General features: G+C 38.4%; 1 protein-coding gene across 1 annotated transcript in view; it reads left to right on the top strand.

Moving 5' to 3' along the window:
- Positions 1-25716, top strand: part of LOC119648526 — a 150789-nt gene that overhangs the window by 87879 nt on the left and 37194 nt on the right. Inside the window, exons 3-7 of the mRNA XM_038050294.1 lie at positions 10322-10532; positions 20339-20491; positions 20552-20810; positions 20871-20998; positions 21104-21134. Of these exons, the coding sequence (XP_037906222.1) occupies positions 10458-10532; positions 20339-20491; positions 20552-20810; positions 20871-20998; positions 21104-21134 (646 nt within the window). The 5' untranslated portion in view covers positions 10322-10457. The remainder of the gene's footprint in view (positions 1-10321; positions 10533-20338; positions 20492-20551; positions 20811-20870; positions 20999-21103; positions 21135-25716) is intronic.

Genomic DNA, 25716 nt, shown 5'->3' with positions numbered 1-25716 from the left:
TAATTCCTCATGCCAATTTAATTTTGTAATTAGAGAGTTTGAAAATAGAATGAATTCAATAATTCCTCATGTCAATTAATTTGTTATTAGAGTTTTAAAATAAAATGAATTCAATAATTCCTCATGCCAATTAATTTGTAATAAAAGTTTAAAATAGAACGAATTCAATAATTCATTTGTTATTAATAAATAATAAGTATTCAATAAATATTTAAAATAAAGAATGTTAAATACTTAAAACCAATTTCGCTTTCAAATTTCACATTTTTGCAGCATATTCTGGAATCAGTAAGCTATTCGATCTATGCAATAAAAAAAGTTGATTCTGAAAACCTCCTAATGTGGTTTCCCCCTTTAATTCCGTCCCGTCCCTCCGACCATTCTCTTACCAGTTCTTCTTCATCTGCGTTTATATTGAATTTACTGCACTTCGCCGAGTGAATATTAGCCTGGGACTATTTCCTGAATATTTCATTTTTCTGCGGAAGTTCTTTAACTTAAGAGCTAAGCGGGAACGTGAGTTTCTCTAGCTAGATGAACTTTCCTTGAAGCACCTCATTCACCCTTCTGGCAGAGCGAAACCGGGTGACATTCTTAAGACAAAAAAGAGGGAAATGGATAGGAGAGGTGCCAGTGTAGCTGAAGCTCCCTTAATTTACGAGGTTTCGCTCATACACTCAAAAGGCCTGCCTAAGGTAATGTTTCAAATGGTTTCGAGCCAGAGACCTCGATGCTCCGAGGGGTGTTTTAGCCCGTAGTCTCTCTCAACTGAGAGGGTGGATTTTCAAGTACTTCAACTGGTCTACCGTCTGGAGTAGAAATAATAAAATTGATATCTATTGTATTTTGGGGCATCGACTATCTTACAACACAAAATAAATAATAATAAGGTGCTATCAAAAAACAATTACTATAATTAAATTCGAGTAACAAGACGATATGCTTATAGAATCTTTAATGTTAAATTTGATTCAAACTAAATTACTCAATGTGTCTCCTCTCTCATTGTTTGAAGTGCTGGATTTATGTAACAAATCCGTCCAAATGATTTCTTATATTTATAAGTTTATCCGGAGACCTTGTAAGAAAGTTTATAAATAAATTTCATACAATTCACTGAAGATGATAGATGATCGTTTAAAAGCCATTTCGTGCCGCCGGCTGCCAAATGTAAATAAACATAAATAATTTATATCCATCGGTGTCGATATTGCCATTAACGAAAAAAGAAGGTGCATCTATTTGGGTTAAAACTATTATAAAAACGCCGCATCATATTAGAAAATTGATGTCTTCTATTATTCAGTTGTCCATATTTTACATATATGTGCATTTTGCAGTGCCAATTTGAAAATTTTGAATCCATCATCTGGCCATATCTGCTCTACTGCAAACGTTAAATGCCAAGTCGTAATGACATCGAAGATGAGATTGTTTGGAAATATTTAGAGATAATTTTTAGTGTGTCATATCAGTATTTCAGTCTAAATAAAACACAAATTTAAATTTCGTGCACAAATTAGTTAGTGAAGGAATTCGTTACTTTGGTGACTGAATAAGAGTGCTAGATTCCAGCGAGTCGTCTTAAACATAAACAGATTGGAATTTTATATGATCTTGGAGGCTTTCAAAAACGATAAGTGCAGTATTCAATTTCCAAATGTAGTTGTATTTGGTGGAAATTTATCAGTGACCATATGAAGTAAAAAGTTACTTTTACAGAATCGATAAAAGATATTTACAGTACATAAATTAATTCACCTCGGATCGCACCATTTTTATAAATTTATTTATAAGCTATATAAAATATGTGAAACCTTGATTAGTTTTTTTTTTCAAAAAAGGTACACCTTTGTAATTTGAAAAAAAGTACTTAATTTTTGATATATAATCAAAATGTCTAATGAAACTGCAAAACTAACGGTTGCGTAAAACCCTATAGTCTCAGAGCTGGCTACATGAAAATTTACATGTCTCGTTGCAGGAAATGTTTGGATTGTTGCTGATGTAGTAACAGCCCGACAGTCACTCGAAGACTAGAGCGTGGGCGGCTCGTCAAACCAGTCAAATTTTTGACCAAAATAAACTGACTTTTACACGGATATCCAGCAAAAAAGGTATAGATATTCAGCAAAGACGGGCAAATACGGTACAAATACTGTCAGAAGGCTAGGTGAAAGATAAAAGACTGAAAAAAAGTTGAAAAAAACACGTAAAAGTACTGTCACAATTCGCATTTATATCATTCCTGTACACAGGATGTTTCAAAATTACTAGTTAAACTGAATGCCAGGTGATTCCTCACGCAAAAATAGCAAAAATATTCAGTATTTTTTTTTGTATTTCTTAACCCGTTGGTTGCTACGGACATTTTAAGTTCTGAAAAAATGGCAATCTTTACATAACTAAAATCATAATAGCACCAAACATACGAACCTATCAACAAAAAGAAGAACAAGCGAAAAAAGAAGAAAAAGTCTTTTCGTGAAAATAAAGTAAGTTGTTTAGAAACAATACCTTTCCAAATGAAAAATTGTGATTTTTCTCCTAAAATTTTTAATTTTAACCCATTTTTGCTCGAAATTCCGGTTTATCTTGATAAAATTTTTACCAAAATTCCTTCATTCTAATTATAAAATTAGTCACAGTTGCGGGCTTGGAACAACCATAAAAAGTAAACAAAAACAGAATTTAGCAAGGAAACAATGAAATTTATAGTTTGAATTAGGAGGTAGTTTGTCAGCAGTTAATATGGAAGATTGCCTTGGAAGATATTTTTCCTTTTTATTAGCTAAAAGTATCTAATTTATAGAAATACGTATTTCGGGGACCAATTGTCTCCTTCTTCAGTGTTTAACCTCCTTAAAGACATTTTACCGGCCTATCACAGTCTTTCCACCACTAACTATATTTTTGGTTAAGAAAGAATGCAATGCCCCTGAAATTAAGTAGAAGCATCCCATCCAGGTGAAACCACAACTTGCTTCTTCTATTAAGTAACGTATTTTGTAATAAATTGCGCGGGACTTCTCTCAAAAAAAAAAATTTATACTCTTCACCTGTCAATCGGTTTGGGAGAATATAAGACTGATAATATGATTCACAATTTAATTCAGCGGTAACTATTGTGATTATTAAAATTCCTTTCTTGGGTAAAAAGACCTTTGTCTGTAAATTAAATATTTTTAGTGAAGTAACGATTTAATCTAATCGCAAAAATGTACTCCACCTTGGCTTGTGAAACTTTCATATGCGTTATTGTTGAGATTGCTTCCGAGTTATGCTTATTTTAGTAAGTTTTAAAAATACTTAGAAAAACAGCCGGATTGAAATGATTAAAATCGTATTACTGTTTGTATGTTTATCTGTCCGATCGTCTATATGTCTGTTTGTCACACCTTTTATCTCAGAAACGGTTACTCCTCTTGATCCTCTTGGTAGAAAGGTGAGAATAATGAATCTCCCTAAACGGAATGAGTAATACAGTTCCATGTTGAATTTAAGGGGGGGACATATATATACATACACTTCCGAAATCGATATTAGTTTTGACATTGTTTGCAAATATTATAGGAGGAGTGTGGGGATCCGGAAATGGTCAGTTACTGCAAGAACCTGTCCTCAGAAACTACCCCACCCAAATATTTGAAAAGAAATCCGGCGGTCCATGCACATGGTATCTAGGCCTCAAAATACTCTTCATACCGATACCTGTTTAAATAAAGTCAATAATAGTGTATTACCATATTTCTTATAATTATATTTTCTAGAAATGGTATGCTATGAATGATATTTTATAGAATGTAGTAATATAGGCTGTACTATAGAGCATGATACTATCAAGTTTGGTGAAAATTGGGCTACCACTAACAGAGTTCTGATGATCAAATTGTCACTTTTATGCAAATTTCGTGCATTCTAAAACTTTGAATGTGAGCATCATACTATGTAGTATAATACTCACATTTCCCTAGCGTGACAAACTAAACGCGTAGACATTAGAAGCTAAGCACAAATACCCACTTAAATACCAAAGCAATATACAAAACTTTTCATACCTGAGACGCTTAAGTTCTGGTTTCCCGACTTGTTTCTATTAATTTAATTTTTTCAACTGCCTCCGTGTGCACTTTTCGAATGAATCAACACGCGAGCTAAATTAGGAAGTGAAAATTAAAAGATAATAGCTTGACTGTATTTATGGAACCGTAAAACTCCGCATCCTCAATCGATGCTTTTCTTACCTCAGATGCGTGATGAGCACAGCCTTTGAGGTTCCACCCCGATTTTGACATCCCCAGGCCACTATATTGAAGGACGGTATAGGAAATCCTCAAATCGAAGTGAAATTAAATTGTCTTCAGTGTTTATATTTCAGTCCAAGAAAAAAAACATAAACTTCATGCAGCAGCGGACAAAAATACAAGTATATAAGAATAAAATTACCAAGTAAAAAGCCATAAGAAAACTGCTTTCACCACTAAGCCATCCGGACACCTATAAATGTCAATATGAAATTAGAGACTTCAGCAAAGGATGATGAATTTTTTTTTACGGTCGATCTGTTTTGAGTATTTTGAAAGCACAAAATAAGTTAGAACTTATTTTTGAGATTTTGTATATTTTCCGAAACTGGCCTTAGCTTTGTCGTCTTTGCCTCCATGCGGTATCTATTTCTCAAAATACTCTCCTTACCGAGATTCATTTAAATAACGTTAATAAAAAAGCAGAATATTACTGCATTTTATGGACATTGACTAGCGACCTTTCCTGGTTGAATTGAATTTAACTTAAGACATTAAATATGATTGTAACATTGTCAATTTAAATCATAGTAATGGCAATTAGCGAAGGCACCAAAATTGTATAAAGGCGGGGCGAATATTTAGTAAGAATATTTGAAAGCAAATGATGCGGGCGTCAGTAGTTCTGTGTCAAAGTAGTAAAGTAGTTTTCTAGCAAAATATTCGCTTATCTTTCTGTAATGTTCATTGAAGTATAGAAAGGCCAGAGTTTTGCCGTCAGTCAAACTTTCATTCAGTGATACGGATCCAAGGAAGTATGTAATTAGTACGAGCATGATAATAACATGTGAGGAATCCGTTTACTGACTCTCGGGAGAGGGTAGGGGTTTGGAAGTCCCAGAGTTTTACATAAACGAGTTCGAGTATGGAAGTCTCCGTATCCAAGTGCACATACGGGTATACATATCAACTATATAGTAATATTTTATGTTAGCTATGTCGTTTCAAACCAAATGGCCTAGGATGACCGAATAGCCCGGGCGCTCGTCCCACGCTCACACTGCCTTATCAACAAAAGGCGGGCTTCTAACAGGTCTTTACTTCTTTACTTTTTCCTGTCCACCTCATCCGAACTGACATTATTGTTGAAAGAGTGAGTATTGAAGAATGCTCACTCTTTACTGCAAAGAAACTAGAGGAGGCGGTCCTGTTTATGAAGGACAAAAAAGCACCTGGACCGGATGGTATTCTGAGCGAAGTATTGAAACTCGTAAATAAAAATAAGCCGGACTTGCAACTCGGCGTATGTTTAACAGGAGGTGTTTTTCCTTCTCGCTGGAAGAGTGCCAGACTTGTGCTGATAAGCGAGGGCAACAGCGACCAAAAAGCGCCGTCAGCATATCGTCCGCTCAGTATCTTGGGCACAACTCATCAAATCACGACTGACTAACTAAATATGTGCTGCGAGAGACTATATTAGTCATCCTGGAACGTATCCAGGAACGCTTCGAAAACGTGATTGAGAGAGCGCAAGCTGTATGCTGTCAAGATTGACACTCTTCGGATAATGTTTAAGCAATATGCTGGGTTCCGATCTCCTTTCCACCTGCTCTTCATCGATTTTGAGAAATCTTTCGACTACGCCAACAGAACAGATACATTTTCCCTTGATTTATACAAAAAGGCATTCCAAAGAAACTTTAACTATCAGGACTATATATAGTTCGAAACCGAAGTCCACGGGCATTGCACTTTGTCACTGATACTTTATCTTCTGAGTATTGGTGTTATTCATCATGATGCTTTCGTTGGAAAGCTTGAAGAGGTTCAACGTGTCATCTTTCCTCAAAAATCTCTATTACACCGATAATATATAGTTTCTTTCTCATTGAGCCTAGACCTGGACTTTAGCCAAATGGCTTTGAGCTCCAGGTCCAGAGAAGCAAGCAGTGTCAAACTGAGTAGTCCAAGGAAAGACACCAGCACTGTTAATCAAAACCTCTGAGCTTTCATCAGTTCATGCCTGCGTCATGTCATCTAGATATTCTGACCAAAAACAATAACCAATAAAGAGATTCGCTCCTGAATGTGCCAGATGGCCGTTGGCGTGCTGATGGGGGTAATCCATTACAGGTTTTGCTATGCAATAAAACCCACTATTCAAGAATGACCGGCGAGTGGATCGCTCTAGAACAACGTGGTGTAGAATAGTGGAGAAAGAATGTAAATTTCTTCAAATATCATTTGGCGGGTTGAAACGTCAGAAAGTAACAGCGATGGAACATCGGTGCTTTTGAGGCGCTATGGTTCACCTAGGAGATCATGGCAGCCAATCATCTTGTTCATTACAGGTCCATTACAAACCCCTTCTAGCTTGATTTCTTGGTTAACGTTTGAATACAGAGTAGGAAATTTGAGAATATGGAATCCACAGCCTTTCTAGTTTAAGACCCTTCTCCTATCCCTTTTAACTCTCTTAACAGTTCATCATCATTATCAACGGCGCAGCAACCGGTATCCGATCTAGGCCTGCCTTAATAAGGAACTCCAGACTTCCCAGTTTTGCGCTGAGGATCACCAATTCGATATCCCTAAAAGCTGTCTGGCGTCCTGGCCTACGCCATCTTAGGCAGGGTCTGCCTCGTCTTCTTTTTCTACCATAAATATTGCCCTTATAGACTTTCCGGGTAGGATCATCCTCATCCATACGGATTAAGGGACCTGCCCACCGTAACCTATTGAGCCGGATTTTATCCACAACCGGATGGTCATGGTATCGCTCATAGATTTCATCATTGTGTAGGCTACGGAATCATCCATCCTCATGTAGGGGGCCAAAAATTCTGCGGAGGATTCTTCTCTCGAACGCGGCCAAGAGTTTGCAATTTTTCTTGCTAAGAACCCAAGTTTCCGAGGTATACATGAGGACTGGCAAGATCATAGTCTTGTACAGTAAGAGCTTTGACCCTATGGTGAGACGTTTCGAGCGGAACAGTCTTAACAGCTCAACAATCATAAAGTGGCATCTCAAAATTTTTGTGATCAATAAGAAGACCATACGCTATTCCCCGCAATCATTCGATTGGGATTACGTCTAACCCACGTGCGCAATCAAATTGCTGATTTCCGTTTTACGTTGTTCGTGCATATTTGAGTTGTAAGACCCACTCAGTGCAGATTTCGATGCATCTTTCATAAAATACATGATCGTTGTTCAATCACATGCAAAAGACGAACTGACAAAAACGGGACCCACCTCCTTGAATTGGCTAGCGGAAAGGTAAAAAGCATTTGGCATGAGATAATTCTTTGGGACTGCATTTAAATTTAGACTTTTTTTTAAACAAAAAATAAATTAAGATCAGCGTAAGGTACGTACACAGTAATAAGCAGAAAAAATCCAACCACAAACCAATTGAGATTAAAATATTCTCCATTAGGAAGTGTACACAAATTTACATACTTGAGACCTTAATGACGGCTGAGATCATTGCGAGGAATGGATTGTACTGCTTTCTTATGAATAAAATCAATATTTCGGAGCCGCCACTTCGGTATCCAACTCTATGTTTCAATCTCAGATGCTTCTATATGAATTTCCTGTGTTTTATTTGATGCTGGAACATATACTTCATTGAGAACATCGTTAAATAAACTTCAAACCTGCCAAAAAAGTATCCTAAGGCTAACCTGGAAAGATAAAGTAACCAACTGCCAAGTTTTAAGTGAAATTTGAAAATAAATTGAGATTCTGTCAACAATAAAAAAAGAAACTTCAAATATAATATTTTGCTCAAGCAATGAGGGATCTATTTGAGTTACCTTACGTGATTCTCCAAGAAAAATCGCTGGGCATCGAGGTCTCGGATGAAAAATAGTCGGAAATGGTTTAACATGCCAACAAAATCACTGTTTCCAGCAGCTGCAAATAAGATCACGATAGCCAATGTCATTGCTGTCCTCGTAGTTTACTATAATAAACTTTGAAGACCATTTATCCGTTCTCCAGTCTCGCAAACATTACTTTATGCTTACCCTATTTGTCTCGTAAGAGATATTGTTACAAAATTCACTAAAATATCGAACACCAAGAAGTAAACTTGAGAAAAGAAATATTAAGTATTTGGTAATACTCCTATTATACAAAGTTTTGTGACAATCTTAAGAGTAAGTTTGCGTCTATTGAACACTACCACTAAAAAAGTTGTTCCAGAAAAGAGAGTTAACACACAACATTTTCTGCAAGCTGCAGTTCCTAAAAAATGTTGTTTTTATGTAATTCATTTATAGATTTTGCCCATTAATTTTAGAAGAAACAAATTTGATAATTTTCATATTAAAGAAGGACGGTTTTGGAGGAGATTGCTTGAAATATCTCTCTCCTCTGCAATATTAGCAAGCTCGATGACGAACAATGCCCATGACATAACGAAAGTCATGCAAAAATCAATTTTGTTTGGAAATAAAAAATCCCAGAAAGAAAAGAAATTTTTAACCTACGCAAATTGTGTATCTACACCAACAAAAAAGAATGTCGAAACTGTCGAATATTTTCAATGAGATGACAGTAACTTTACATTTACAGATCAGATGTAAACATAAACTCTACAAAGAAGTACCAAGAACACTTGACTGACCACACCAATTTCGCATTTGCTGTTTTCCATTGTTTATGCCAATCGTAGTTGTTGGCATTATCCAATCTACAGTCAACTTGCTTCATTTCCGGGGCATTATATTTCATAATTCCAGTTAAAATGAAATATTGTATGTATTTATTTAACGAATGCAGTTTCTAGTTTCTTTATAATCAGCAAGTTTCAGAACCGAGGAATATAACCTTATCCTTTGTGCTTCTAAATAACGGCGCCCACGAACGTGCTAAACACTTCCTCATTACTAAACAGGTAATCGGACTCGACCTTGAAGGTATTGCAATATTTATGCATAATTTTCAAAGGTCACAAAAAATTTTCAAATTTCCATATTTCAAGAGTTTATTGACGAAATGTTAGGGTGAACAAAGGTACAATTGAAGACATTCGAATAAATTATATTTTGACACCCATTGATGATCATCAAAATTAATGGAAAAGATACCCGCGCCTACAAGATAGGTCGCATTTACGTTTAAATCAAAAGATATTTTAGAAATGATGGTAATTTTATGCTGCCATATTTTAGACAATATGTTTATTGTGTTAGAAATTAACGGTGAAGATATTATTTCTGATGGTTTGGCAACCTGACCCCTCAAAATAAAATTACTTCCAATAGCAACGGAAGCCTTTATCTGTCCAAATGACGTTTCCCGGTTTCATTTTATCAAACAATCTTCTTCCATTTCTACTTTGCGCCACCAATTTTTGACGCAGTTGACACTTTCATGTCATTTTCCCAAGAAGGGTTTGCATCTAAAAAATTGATGTATTTTGTGTTGAGAAAGTTTACGCAGTAGAGAGAAATGAATGCGAATTTGCATTTATCGTCTACCTTCTCAAATCTTAGCTTGAACAATATTTATGTAACGTTTTCAAATTTTTTTAAAAATTTCCGCGAATTTATAGGCGATAGTAACAGATTATGTCTTCACTACAGTTGAATACGCATCACGTTGCTGAGTATTCGCCTTTTCATGCAATTTCCCATCACAATGCCAAAAATAAGATCAAACCGGCCACGCACATTCACTAACATTCATTCATTCATTCACTTCTCCGGGGTTTCTCATGCAATATGCTTAAGCGATCATTTGTTCCATCCATTTAATCTTATCGTCCATCAGTATCTGCCCAACTCCCAAACAAACTGCTAAAAGCAAACTTGTGCCTAGATTTTTTTGTTAAATCGTGATTACCTCGAATTCGGTCTCCTAAATAAATTACAACGGTCAATTGTTATTCCCCAATAATATAGATAAAAGTGCTGTACCAAAACAGATAATGATGTTGTATTTTATTATTCGGTGATTGATCAATGCGTATGAATTAAATTGGATGAAGTTTTCTGTAATTTACCCATTTCTTAAGGATACTGCGTAACGCGTAATAACCTTTTGCTTATTTTCTATTCAACAGGTGATTGTGTTTCTTTGATAAGCTAATGGTGCCAGTGGAAAAGATTCAATTGTAATTAGTGCTTTGCCTCCGGATCCATTAAGAAATAGATTAACACTTGTAAGAGGCAAATTATTTGATTTGTTGTATATCGAAAATGAAGAAGTACGTGTGCTTTGTGCTGCTGCTATTTGGATATGGTGTTGCTGGTGTTGATGACAGGAGTGTGAAAGTAAGTACAAAGTTTGACTATATTGTTGTTCTTCCAAAGGTAAATATATGGGCTTTCAATTTCACTTGGCTATTATATCGAGTTACTGTCTTAAATCTTTCGATTTTTCTCCTCTGCAGTGATTTTCAGCAACTATGTGTTTTTTGTGCAAATCCAATAAATCAACAAATAATAAAAAATTTCATCAATAATATTACGAAAATTGTAGATTTAACCAGTTTTAATGCAGTATTAATAAAAAATCCGATTGTTGTGAAATAATATTGAATTGAAACCACGCAATTTTTGCTAAATTTATGTTTATTTCTACGGAGAACCAAATTAGAGACTTAATTCAACAGCCAATTAAATGGTTAAGCATTTGAAAGCACAAAGGCATGTATTGGAGGCCAAGAACTTATGCACTGACAAGGGTAGTTGCTTTCACTAGACATGTTAGCCCGTTGTGGCATAGTTTGCATAGCTGCAAACAAACTATTTTCCTCCTTTCCGCTTTTCTTTTGATTTTTATGTTCAGAGAATCTACAGATTAAACAAGAGAATGAATGAATGATGAGAACTGACACTGATTCAAAACTAATTTGGAGCATCCACAGTGAGCCTCCAAGTAACATCCCTAGGATGCATCTAAAAACAATAACTACAAATTCAAGAAAGTTGATGAAACTAATAAAACTTTTAGGCGCCAGCCAGAGATGGGTGGCATACAAACTAATCAGCGCGCTTATCCGAGGGTGCTAATACCTCAGAGCCTATCCATTTACGGAGGGGCATAACATCAAGCTGAATGATGGTACTGACGACCATCTTAGAAGTCCGCTACGAATAATAGATATGTTCAACCGTGGACCGATTGTAATTGGACAAGACCAATGCCGGCACCAAGCCATCCGCAAAGGTCATCCTGGGCCACATGCCAAACAATGAATGCGTAACCTCCACATCCAAGCTATGATCGAGGCAGACTTCTACAAATACCTCGGAATTCTGCAAGGAACTCATGCTCGATTTGGTGATCTGAAGGATGCTCTGCTGTTGGAATTCCTGCGAAGTGTAAGGCTGGTACTGAAATCGCATCTCTCGGGGAAACAAAATAAGCGCATTGAATATATTCACTATCCCGTTACTAGCTTATGCATTCGGAATATTACCGTGGACAAAGACCGATCTCGAAAGCAAAGAGCGGACGGGTCCCTTGCATGCAGCTGTTTGTAAGGCAGACTGTGGATTGACAACATATGAATTGCCTTTGATAATCATTTGTTCACCTGCATTTGTCGAACAGGTGGCTATGCGTTGTAGAGACTTTAGCTGAGATGGAGGGATTTATGTGTGCTATTCAAGGTGGCACCTGAACTTATAAAAAGTTCATAATGAAAGAGCGGGTTGAGAACAACCAGCGCATTTGTGTCTTCACTGTTATGGCATCTGTGCAATACAAGAACTGGCACAATACTGTGTGTAAGGTGATTCGCCAAACCCTTGCATAAAATCATGAGTTGATTACGGAAACATGTCAGGTTTACCAGTATGAGCCGCAGGCAGAACTTGATAGTTCTGCTAACAGCATGTATTGGGACCGGCAAGTTCGAACTAATAGACACAGCAAGCCTGACGTGCTGTTACTTGACAAGACGAGTCGCTCTGCATATATTATTGAAGGTGCTATCCCCCATAATAATAACATTGAACGAAAATACGTAGGAAAGAAGGTAAACTATGAGCCTCTGGCTTCAAAGTAATTTATCATCTCAAGAAAGTGATTGTAGTTCCCATGATATTGTCTTTTATTCTTGATGTCCTGGGATTCTCACACAGTCTGGTTCAAACAATGCAGAAGTTGACTATTCTACATACCACCACCACCAGCGCTCCTTTGTCTCTTAAGTAAGCACTTAGTGCTAGTATTAGGAAAAATCCGGCATCTGCTGAGATTGTGACAACTCGGAGTAATAATACAATAGAATCTCGATAATTCGTATCAGCAAGGGACTGACGACTCGCTACGAAATGTCGGGATTACCAATTATCGGGAGCACAAAATAAAGAAAGTTAACTCTGGGGACCGGCAATTTTGTACGAATTAGACGGAAATACGAATTATCGATGTACGAATTATCGATGTACGAATTATCGGGATTCGACTGTAATAATAACCATTGGCGCGACAATCCAATTTAAGCTGGACTTTTTAGATGTGTTAGAGTACTTCAGTTAAGACATAGCTGTACGCTGCAGGTAACCTGTAGTAGGCAAAGCAGTTAGCATTACGCCCATGATTATTACCCTGATTTGACTCAGGCCCTCATTCATAACTGAATTGTAATTGTATTTATAACTGCATATCGGGTACCATGCAGTTATAATAGAGACCCCTTGCCACCAAGGAGATTTAAACCGTGACATTGCGTACGACAGCCTAGCGCTATAACCATTGAGCTATCCGGACATTATTTTCGTTTTTAGGTGGAAGGTGAAAGGCAAATCCCTGTTTCAGACAAAATGCCGATTAAAACACCTCCTAGCACTTTAACGTGAACACTAGCCGAAAATCGTTTGACACTTTACCTCATTGTAGGAACACAATCCTGTGATTCAATAAGTCTCAGCTGTCTTACCACCTACCTTATATAATATGGCACGAAAGCACTAACATTATAGTTGCGGTCTTGTCTGCGATGTTGCAAATATACTGGAGGAAATCTATCCTCATGTCTATTATGATGCCGAGTTATTTTGCCGCCGGTCTCGATAAAACCATGGGTTTACCAACCTGAGTAGCGAGCACCAACCACGTGCGATTCATCAGTCATACCGAAAGTAAACAGTAGTATGAAGCTTTCCAAAGCCATCAAGGACGGAGGATAGATTTTTGGACAACTACTGTTATAACCCTCACTTTGCACTGGTCTTCCCAGGTCACGTAGGGCAAGGGCAATCGTTTAAATAGTGCCTCAACATTTGAAATAGGTAGCCTGGAATATGGAAATAATTTTGTAGCGCCTTGAGCGTGTCGCACTATATTGCAGAATTGAAGTTGCTTCTCCCATCACATTCGTCACATGGAGCTCCACTTGTCTATGCAGATAACTATGTGCCTCATTCGGTCTCACCAATTGCACCACTTCCTCAATCGCATCAATTGTGGATCACCCCGCTCTAAAACCATATTGTTTTGATGGCAAGTCTCCCACGTACTGCATTGATCCCCCACTTCCAGTTCCTTTACCGTGAAAAGTGGGTATTCATGAATGCAATCCGCCGAAGCCTGGGATATCGTATACTTGCAATTTCAATAGTCTACCAACACATAGGTGACCCCCCCACATTGTTAAGTTCATTAATGATTTCTTCTCTCCGCGTCTAGGTCTTGGGGCTCGTTTGCCCCTTTTGAGAGTGTTGCAGCAATTTTGCCAAAGTCGATTTTCCCGATGTTTCACCCGGTAGGTATTAAATGGGAGTCAGAATATTCGAAGGACAATATCAATTCAAAGAAAATGTATTGAAATTCACCATCGCGAGGCGGCAGCATTGCTTGAAAAACAATTTTCGGTTCAGTGGATTGCCAATCACCAACGGATTAACATCGGGAACGACATGATCATCAAGAGTAGTCGTCAGGCCTTGAAATCACCACCCAGCATATCAAGTCAGCGTTGTTTCACCCGGCCTCTTGGCCGTTTACCATCAACTTCGATATATCAACCAATCTTGGCGTGTGAATTCTTGTTAACGCTTGTTTAGTGACCATACCATCAAAAACCCCTCTCTCGCGATTTTTTTACGATCGGTGCAACCTCATATCGCTGGCGGATATCTCCATTCCCGACATGATTAAAGCGTGTCACGCCATTAGTCCAACGCGGCATCTTTGTCTTCATTACCGCAAAGTATCATTCATTGCCTTTTATAATCGACCAACAATCAAAACCATTGGATGGACGACATTGCGATAAATTTTCGATTTGAGACATTAGTTGATTGATATCACAAATTGCGAACCGCCACTTCATCCAGGCTGCGTTAATGCGTGGAACAATTTCCTAACGCAGTTCTACATTGGCTGATAACATTGACCCGAGATATTTAAATCTTTCAGTTCTTGGCAGGTCATTGCCATTGACAGTGATAATGCCTGTCTTATGGTGATCGGTCTACAAAAATTCAGTTTTATTCAGATTCAATCTGAGACCGTGTTGCATGGGGGGATCATTATATAATTTTGGACAAGTTGCTGGAGATGGTTTTTGCTATGAGACGCCAGGAAAACAGCATATGCATAAAGCAGTGCATAGCGAGCTGGACGTTAGATGTCCCGAGTGGCAGTGTATATAACAAAAGTCAACAGGAATGGTGAGAGGTCGCTTCCTTGATGAACACCGACAGAAACACGAAGTGGTTTGAATACACCCATCACACCTCAGACTTTACTTTTTGGACCGTAGTAGAGCAATTTAATATAGCGCATGAGTTCCTCTAATACGAGGTTGTCGTATAACATACCAAATTAGTTCATGTAGCACACGGTCAAATAATTGAAAATTGAAAAAGTAAAATATGTACATACTCAATATAGTACTTCCCCACCTCTGATTTCCACAATATCGGCCTACCACGATTGCAAACTCTTATCTCTTTACTGCTTGCTGAGGGGAAACAAGTCAGTTCTTTTTTCTTGGATCATCTGCCTATGCGTGCTCGTTTGTAGGATATGGATCATGGTCAATGACTTTCCACTTATTCAAATGTTCACTGGAGACCTGGCATCGCCCAGAACTGGAAACAGGAGTCACGTCTTACTTCGGCAGACCACCGTCCTTGCAAAAAGCGAAGCTTTTTTCGATGCGTAGATTCTCGCTTTGTGCCTGCGTTTGCCACACTTACAACATAGGGTGCTTCTGTCCTGCCATTTGAAAACGGGGGGGATCCATCCATCCATCAATATATGGGAGCCATCCCATCTGTATTTTCCCGCAGTGAAATAGTTGGCTCGCAATCTTCTCATGGACCGCTATTTAATTTACGTTGTTGTTCAATTTTCACCTTTTTACGACGATGGTCCATTTACAGAAGTATCTAAACCTTTTCCCATTGTTGTTACGGTCACCAAGTCTATGCCTCTTCATTACAAACACGATTAATGCATTGTCCGAGCTCACTTTGGAATTTAGACCACCAATCACGATTACAATGTCACCATTTGAAACCTCTACCTCATAGAAACTATCCTTTTCCACTATATCGAAAATCTCCATGGGAACATAGCAGGTGATGGTAGAACACCTTACGGAAGCCGTCACAAACAATCCCACTTGGGATTCATATTGTCTATCTATTCAACCGTTTCAGACAAATTGATTAGCAGCAGATTTCAAACAAATTTCGACACCGAGCCAATGCTCATCACTATCCTTCGCATGTCTGATCAGAATTTCTGTCGTCCCTCAGGATGAGAAGAATTTGATGTAGAATTTCTGGGGCAGTGTAGAACAAGTTATTTATACATTTGTTGGACTCCATGTTTTGCTGCTTCGTATAAAATAAATCAAGCCAGCAAAAATCAATTAGTTTAGTTGTTGAATAGAGACCACTGATACAAAAGGGATCGGGCTTAAGAAATAACACAAAGCCTTACGAAAAGACAAGAGAAAACCGGTGGCGGAACTCTTCCTTTAGTCCTTTCACTTTGCCAAGTAATGATCATCAGGTGTATCTTGCCTATCTTTGCTACCTTTTTGAGATGAATATTTGTATAGTAGAGCCGCAGAACATTGAACAATCTCAGTAAATCCATACTCCAATGTTGTCGTCGATCTTATCCTAAAAAACAGGAAATCAATAGTTCTAACTTAACATTCTTCCATGTGATTTTACGTCCTCCGTTCGTAATATGCCGTGCTAAAAACGATTTTTTCTTTTCGTTTTTTCTGGCCCTTTCTGGTTCAATCTTCAGCTTTCCCCTAAAGTATCGAACATAATTGGACATAATTAAGGAAGGCAACAGAAGCAAAAAACTATAATAAATAGACAAGAAAGCCAGTCCTTCTTACGTAGCAGAGAAAAAACAGATTAAATCACAATAGGGGTAATATATAATCGAGGTTGCTCAGAGATTTGACTCATATGATACATAGTAATAATCACGTTTTAACGACCTAACAGAAAGCAGTGATCAATCAACAATGTCCTTCAAGTGGGTGGGCTCTCCTTCCCTGTGGTTTCTTGACAAAACAGCATGAGGAAGGAATAGTATTGGTGGTGATAAAGATCCTTGGCGGACTCCGCTTTGAACTTCAAATTACACCGAAATTATTACTAGTACTACTACATGTTTCCGTATCATATAATTGAGTAAGGCGTGGTGAGGACCCGTCTTGGCATTCATATAGCAATATATCAGAATCTGAGTATCACATTTAGGAAACCTTCCTTGGACTGCATACAGTAACCCATAAGAAGCATTTTTCTCATTCAAAATCCTGTCTGGCAACAACATTTCGTGATAGTGTGCTTAGCAGTCAATCAGGTACCGAATTCGCATCGACTATGGCTATGCTTACCAAAATACAAATGCAGAATACCACTTATTTAGCTCAGGCCGCATATTTTTAAACATCCAGTCATAAAATTTAGGGCGGGAAAAGAAGGTAGCAGAAGAAATAAAACTTATGTAGCGCCGATGTATGCCTTTTCTTGAGGTTTATTCGTTTTTCGAGGTAACCACAAAAAACGATCAAATGATCAATTCTAAGTAAAAGAAGTCGGAATACTGGATGCTCGCACTTCGGGTATAAAGGTTTTGTGTTCATCTTATGTAAAAAACGTCAACGCACATTTTTCTATCCGCAATATAGCTACTAATTCATCATATTCCTTCATGTTTTTCCAAACTGCAAGACGTACGTATATATTACAGCCATAGATATTCTGCTCACCCTAAACAAACAAACTGCCTATTTCCGAATACTGTATACTGTATGCACCTTATTCATAAGAACTCATTTCGTTCTGGGATTGATGAATTGAAATATGATGATGACGTCATACAGGTTGCCGAATGCACGAAAAATGGCAAAGTTTCACCCTCCTACAACTTTGTTAATAATAGTTGGATTTTCTTCAGACTTGACCAATTAGTGCATTATGTTCTTCATTACACCCATGCTACTGCTATTTTATACTTCTGGAATTAACATAAGGGGGGTTGCCGGGTAAGTTTCTAAAATGTAAAATATACTACTATTATTAATTTTATTTGTACAGATGTCGGAACTGGATGTGTTTTGAGGCCTAGCTTTCGTAGAGATGCGCCACTGTGTTTTTTTTAGATTTTTCGGTTGGTTAGGTTCTGAGAAAGAGACCAGTTACACTTTTCGGTGGTCATATTTTGAGCTCTCTCGCCCCTACGTTTCATCCAATATCAAATATTGAACCAGTTTCGAAAAGTACTAATTGAGCCCTTTAATTTAATACCCTACATAGCCACATTTTATGAAAAAACAAGTCGGGAAGTTAGGAATAATGCGATTTCCACCAAACTTGGTAAGAGCAGGCTCCACATCATAACCTACATTACTGCAAAATTTCGTGGTGGTAGGATGAATTTAAGGGGGGGGGGGGGTTTGGAGCTCAGGCACCATATAGTAGCAGCCTTCTGATTTTCTTCAGATTTTTCGGTTTGGTAATTTCTGAGAATGGCCCCTTAAAGAAATTATTACTTTCAACCCCCCGCACTCCCCACCTTTCCATGTCAAAACTAAGACCGGATTTGAAAAGTACTAACCGAGACCTTTAATTTGATATCCCACATGACTATACCTGATGAACAAAGAATTTACACCCCCCTTTTGCATGTATGGGGAGCCACTTAAATTCTGTGTAAAAGGAAGGAAACTCACTGTATGCGTGAGCGTTCACAGTTCCCACCTTCCTACCTAATTTGGTGTCAACCGCATATAACCGTCTCCGACAAAAATGCGTGTGTTGGGCAGACAGACAGACAGACGGACAGACGGACAGACGGACAGGCAGACAGACGGACAAACGAACAGACGAGCAGACGAGCAGAGAGACAGACAGAGTTCAGTTTTGTTTCACACAAAACCTTAAAATGCACACAAATGCCCAGAAGTAGTAATTTTCGAGTTATTCAAGTTCAAACATGTCGGTTTTTCATAGGAAAAATGCCTGTTTTTCAACGGTTTTTCGCAAATAGCTGGAAAACCATGCATTTTATTTAGAAATCATATGAAACAGGAACAGAGAATCGCGTTGATTCTCTCTCACTTTTTATAGGAGGTTATATGTTTTGAAATTACGAGGGTAGTTCAATAAGTTTTTAGAATAAAGTGTAAAAACAGTTTTTTTGAGTAAATTTTTTTTTTATTTTTCAACATAATCTCCTTGGAGCTCTATAGACTTGGTCAATAGTTTTTCAAGTTTTTTTAATCCTTCAGAAAAGTGTGTTTTCGGAAGTTTCTCAAAATAAGCACTTACAGAGGCAATGACGTCTTCGTTGTCCGTAAATCTCAGCCCACCGAGCCATTTTTCCAAGTTTGGAAATAAGAAAAAGTCACTGGGGGCTAAATCTGGTGAATACGGTGGGTGTTCGACCAATTCAAATTTTAATTCTTCAATTTTAGCAATTGAAACGAAGCACGTGTGAACTCGGGCGTTGTCATGATGAAAAAGATTTTTTTTTTCGCCAAATGTGGTGGTTTTTTTTTTAATTTCTTCTTTCAGCTGCCCTAATAATGATGCACAATACTCAAAAAACTGTAACCATAACCTTACCAGCTGACTTTATGGTCTTCGCCTTCCTTGGAGCTGGTTCACCCATGCCGATCCACTGTTTTGACTGTTCCTTCCTCTCAGGAGTGTAGTGGTGTATCCATGTTTCATCCCCAGTCACAAAACGACGAAAAAAATTCTCAGGATTCCGACTTATGCGCGCCAAAATAGCCTCAGAGGGGACCACTCTATTTCTTTTATTCTCAGCTGAGAGCAAACGCGGCACCCATCTTGCTGATTCTCATGCCTAATTTTTCATGTATAATTGAAAAAATTGTACCTAGTAGTCACTTCTACAGGCCTTCCCGAACGTGGTTCGTCACTTGTTGATTTACGACCACGCTTAAATTCATTTACCCAATTATAAACCATTGCTAAGGCGGGGACAGATGTGCCATGAACCGAGTCTAATGCATTTTTTATCTCATATGAAGTTAAGCCCTTTAACTGAAAATGTTTATTACCGCTCTGAACTCGTTTTTTTTCCATTTTTTTTAACAAGCATTTTTTTTTCAATTGATTATAAAAACACGTAAACTCAGAAGATGTGGACTGTGACTGCACTATATATCCAGTCGGGAGTGGCGCTGACTAAAACAGATGATTTAGGGCGATTTGCGCGCCATCCGTTGGTCATTCAAAGGACTTATTGAACTACCCTCGTAGTTTAATAGTCTATTGTTTAATTCTGAAACTTTGATTATTAATTGGACCCTCAACCTTTTTCAATCATACCAAAGTTGCTATGGAGTAAAATACGGAATGTAGATAGAGTCCCAATGTTGTTGTTGTTGTTCTCAGGTATATCTGAAACCAGCTAAATTCCATGTACTGTATTTGGAGCTAACAGCCTAATCTACCGTGACACATTTCGATGGGCTTTTTGTTTCGAAACTTTAATTTATTTTGAATGATCTTCGAATGTCGATTTAGAAAAAATATATTAAGAAATCATATTCATTTTAATGTCAACCTATTGCCCAAATAATCCACAACTTATATTTCCGTTTTTACAGAAACGACAAATTTATCGTGAACAAGTTGTGCCTCATGCAGGCGGAAAAATTCCAGACTCAGCCTTCGACACGGATCGCCTTTTACTGAATCGATTACAAAAGGATGGTTTCGCCGTGCCAGATGGAGTTATTCTAGAGCAAAGAAATCCCCAGGTATTACAAGTACAATTTAAGTCAATTACCATTTCTAATTGTGATATGAATTACTCATAGGTACACCCTTACACTGCGAAAGCCAGTCGTCCAGTGTATCACGTAGCACTCACATCAGATGGAAGATACACACCAGTAGAAGGACGTTACCTTCACCCATTCACGCCATCGTTAGAAACTACTTATCTTTACCCACAAGTGCATGATGAACCGATTCGAGTCCCGTCTGATTTACCCAAATTCCCTGTTTACCGGAAGCTCACTTTCCCCAACGAATTAGCGATAGATAATACAAAGTTCTACTCGCCACCAAGCAAATGTAAAATGACCTTCATTTCTTCATTAAATCTACCAACTTAACCACATTATTTCCTCGCAGTGTCATATAGATCGAAGCATAATCGAGGATACCTGCCCAATCACAGCGATTTCAAGTATAATGCCAAACATTACCCAACGGGAGGTGTTTCATGGTCACAACTCCATCAGGACTACGGTTCATCCCGAGTAAATAGAAAATTACATAAAACATTACACACATATGTTAAATGAAATGCCAGACATTCTGTTTTAAATAATTAACCTTCAAGTGTTAAACATTTTTCATTTCAGATATTCACCGATTTCGATAGTTTCTTCAACGGTTTGGATCTGGATAATCATTTCCAAAGCATCACACAGCCGCCATATACTCCGACATTTTTGCATTAGATAATTTTTTTGTGTTTCTTTAATGTTACGCTATATTTATGTATTAAGTTCACTTCGTTTTTAAGATTTTTATGATGTTTGATGAATGTATTTTTGCATTGAGTTTGATGAAATTCCGAAATAAAAGACTTTTGTATGAAACACATATGACTGTTGCTGCTTACTTTAGAAACGGGTGAAAATTATCCGCGTCGGGACTGAAAATTATCATAGTCCATTTTCATTGAACCCGCGTGAATAAACCCCTCCGACCTCTCTCCCGTCATGCCTAATACTTCAAATTTGTAGAACAATTTCATTATTTTTCATTATTATAATCAATTTTCTGTTTATCGAAGCGGTTGCAACTGTTGGCATAGATTCCATATTGGATATATAAAAGCTACAAAAACCCACGCGTGCTGTGAATAATAATAATAATCGTTGGCGCAACAATCCAATAGGATCAGGGCCTTAAAGTGTGTTAGAGCACTTCATTCAAGACCGTAACGGTACACTATAGGATTACAGTACCCTGTAATGTGGGGAAGGCAATGTGGTCAGCGCTCGCCCGAGATTATTACCCTGATTTGACTCAGGTACTCATTCACAGCTAAGTCGAGTGGTGTCCAACATCCAGCCACGATAGCAAATCCCTCTGCCTCCAGTGAAATTTGAACCGCTACCTTCCGCTACGGCAGCCCAGCGCTCTAACCACTTGAGCCATCTGGGCACGTCTGTGTATGGCTAGGTTTTATGTTACATTTAAAGGGGAAATTAGTTTAAATTTTTTTCTCCAAATATGACTATATAAGGTACCATCTAGAAAGAATGATTACTTACTGAAAGAGCTTTACTTTCAACATCGCTTGCTTCAAAATTTATCTCATCTCCATCATCATCAAGGACGGCGCAACAATCGATATTAAATCTAAACCCTTCGCAATAAAGAATACATCTTGGTTTTGTGTCGACGTCCGTCAATTTGATACCCCTGAAAGCTGTTCAGTGTGCTGATCTATGTCAACGCTCCATCTGGAGGGTCCGCCACGTTTCCTTATTCTACCGTAGATATTGCCCTTATAGACTTTCCGAGCAGAATCATCCTGACGCGTACGGATTAAGTGACCTGCCTACTGCAGTCGATCAGATTTTATTCACAACCAGGTCGTGGTATCGCTGATAAATTTCATCGTTATACATATAGGCTACGGAATGTCCACCCTCTTGTAGGAGTCCAAAAAATTCTCGAACTCAAATTTCCGAGGAATACCTAAGGACTACCAAGATTATTGTCATTTATCTTTTTAAAAACCTCATGGTGCAGCGTTTCGAGTAGAACAGTTTTTGTAAGCTGAAATAGGAGCTGTTGGCTGCCAAGAACCATGCGCGGACTTCGTCGTCATACCCGTTATAGGTTGTAATTTTCAACTCTAGCTGGAAAAAAAGTAAAATAAAGTTGATAATAATATATTTCCATACTTTGGAAATTGAAGCCCATTCATTCCTAGCGAAACAAAATCTTAGAAAATTTGATAAAAAGTTTAAAAAGTTGCAGTAGGTTGAAATTTTCGTGTAAATTGTCCGCATTCATTAAAATGAATAGCCTTACATATCAAAGGCCCATATATGCTTTGAGAGCAAATTTACTAAAGTCCCTCAATAAAAAAAATTAATGTTGAACTAAAAAACCGCCTTTCGTCCATCAGATATTCTTGTATATTAAACCCACAGCTATTCATAACAAAACTTCTGAGAGAGAATCTTGCAAAGACTTAATATTGATTGGTTCCGTGACAGTGGATAATCTTCCCTTTCAACATTTCTATACTCCCAAACACAATTACGAAGCGTGCGGAATCCGGACGAGAGAAGCTGCGGACCGCACGCAACTTCAATGTACAGTAAAGATTTCAGGTCGGTAAAGTTCGCTCCACGTCTGATGACAAATTAAAGCTATTTGCAATATGGAGGCGCTTTTCGTTTTCGCCTTTTACTTTTGAATGTAATTAATTTGATTTAATTCGTTTTGAGAACTGTTGAAGGCACTATTTACGTTGCAATACTAATTGTTAATGTCACTTGCATTAGTCCCGTGCCTTCCATTCATAAAAATTGAATTTAAGCCAGAGGTATGTGAACTCTTACAGGCATTAATTGTATGATTTTCATAACATAAAATATGCACGCAAATCGATTGTCCGCGCACAAAATCACGGCATTGCACATAATCTTCAAGTTTATCTAATTAGTTTATGCACCTTCGTGTATTGTATGTTATGGAATTCATTGGCAGCTCCCTCACTCCGCACGCACGCAGTCACTCCGCTGTTGTGTTTGGGCCTTACCTAAACTTCAAAATTAGCTTCAACATCATCATCAACGGCGCAACAACCGGTATCCGGTCTAGGCCTGCCTTAATAAGGAACTCCAGACATCCAGGTTTTGCGCCGAGGTCCACCAATTCGATATCCCTATAAGCTGTCTGGCGTCCAAAATTAGCTTGACGGACAAAAATCTCAACTTTGAGATGAACTTCATAAAGAAAAATCCCTAAGAGGCTTGCTGGGAATTCTGACAATATTGGAGCAGAAAGAAGAGCACCAAAACCAAAATGTATAACTAGGTGTGTGTTGCAACGCTGCCCTTCTTTAGAATCTTAACGATCATCCCCTTCTTCCACTCTCTGGGAAGATCCCTGATTCCCATCATTTGCGTTCATACGGAAGTAGGAGATCCGCAGAAATTGCAGGCACAGTGATAAGTAGCTCGGCGGAAAAGATTACCAAATCGACGACTTTATTCCGTTTAAGTGCTTTAATTGCCGAAATGATTTCACTTCTGCTTCGACGAACAGTCCGTATACGCATGTTACAGTGACTAGCCACTTCATCCACAAGAGAAGAAACCTCATCGTACGTGGTACGGTTAAGAATCGTGGTGAAGTCTATTTTGCACCCCTTCAGTTGCTCGTCCTCGTGGATGAGGAATCGACCGTTAACGTCCTTCACAGGACCATCGAACGATTTGGGAAAAATGTAAGCTCTTTCGTGATGCATATGAACTCCTCAAATCATTGCGTTCTTCGGCATCTTCCGCTTCCCTAACCAGTCCAATAACTAATTATCTCTTGTCACGGCGTACACTACGCTGAACTTCTCGGGATTTCATCTGTATCAGAGCGCGGAATTCCTCGGTATTAGAGTTCAATTCCCTCCGTTCATCGATCCGCTTCCATGATTCCCAGGTCTACCGAGATTTTATGACGCCCTTTCGGAACGTGGACGACGTCGTGTAGCGCCCGAGAAAAAAAAAGACAAATGCTCATCGATATTCTCAGGCGGGTTACTCAATATATCTGTCGTCCGATCAGCGAGATAGCTCCCCAAATATCGAGCGACAGCTGAATCATACAAGCGGTCGATCTTGAACTTGGGGAGTCACAGGTCCCCATTTCTGTGCGAAATGACAGACGCAATACTCAAGCGAAGGTTAAGACGATATCAGTGCTTCTCTTATTACGCGCATCCAGGAGACAACTTCTAAATCTACTGCTAATCGCAAAGTGTTCAATCAGTTGAAATCCAACCACCATATGGCAGGATCTGCGCTCGAACAATGTATCACCAAAGACTGTGTTTGCCCACCACATGTCCGAGCAGGGCGTTGTCAGAGCCCACCTTGACATTCTAGTCACCCATTACGATTGCAATGTCACTTCTAGGAAGCCTCCCCTGAACTGCAAATATGATTAATGAGGGAAGACAAGAAAGGATTGACAGTTGCAGGGCATTTGTTGATAATAATGGTTGGAGTTTCGTCAAGCCTAGTTGACTTATTATTTTTACTCTACTTAATAGACCAAGCCACCATTTTGGGTGTGACGAACGTAATTGGTGAGGTAGAGCCAGTAAGCCTAGTGAGAAGTGGGTGTTAGAACAGGCCGGATTGGTTGGTTGTTTGGATATATTATACTGTATGAATGAACTTAAGGAAGGTGACTGATGCATTGACTCCGGATTCAAAGCTGATGGGATTTGAGAAAATGGTTTACAAGGACGATTGCTTTTTAAGAAGGGGAAACGGGTTGGGGTAGATCGTCAATGCGACGGGCAGCTCCGCCGGGCCGCGGGGAAGAGTTTTTGGAATTCCCTGTCTCTATTTTGATAATGTTCTATATTAGACAGGCGATTATGGAGGTGCTTGGTATACAGGTGAAGATTCTATCACGGATAGAAATATCGAGGCCACGGATCTGCTCTTCAGGAAGAAATACTACGGAGAACATTTACTTCAAAATAATCTCCGCCATAGGATTTTTTAGTGTTCTTCTTGGAGGATGTGGATTGCTTCAGTGTACTAGCAAAATGTCCTATCCATGATATAATTTGAGACCAAGCTATTTTGGTGAAGTTGAATGTGAAATAACTTGAATTCAAGGGATTGATTAATGTGCCGCCAGTTAGCCTTCATGTAATCAGGTGCTGTCAAAGGCATTGGACGCTTGGCTCTATCGGGAAATTAGATAAGGGAGA

The sequence above is a fragment of the Hermetia illucens genome, chromosome 2, assembly GCF_905115235.1.
Source record: "Hermetia illucens chromosome 2, iHerIll2.2.curated.20191125, whole genome shotgun sequence".
Taxonomy (NCBI): Eukaryota; Metazoa; Arthropoda; class Insecta; order Diptera; family Stratiomyidae; genus Hermetia; species Hermetia illucens.
Note: the sequence above shows the minus strand (reverse complement) of the source record. Positions and strands in the feature narration are given on the sequence as shown.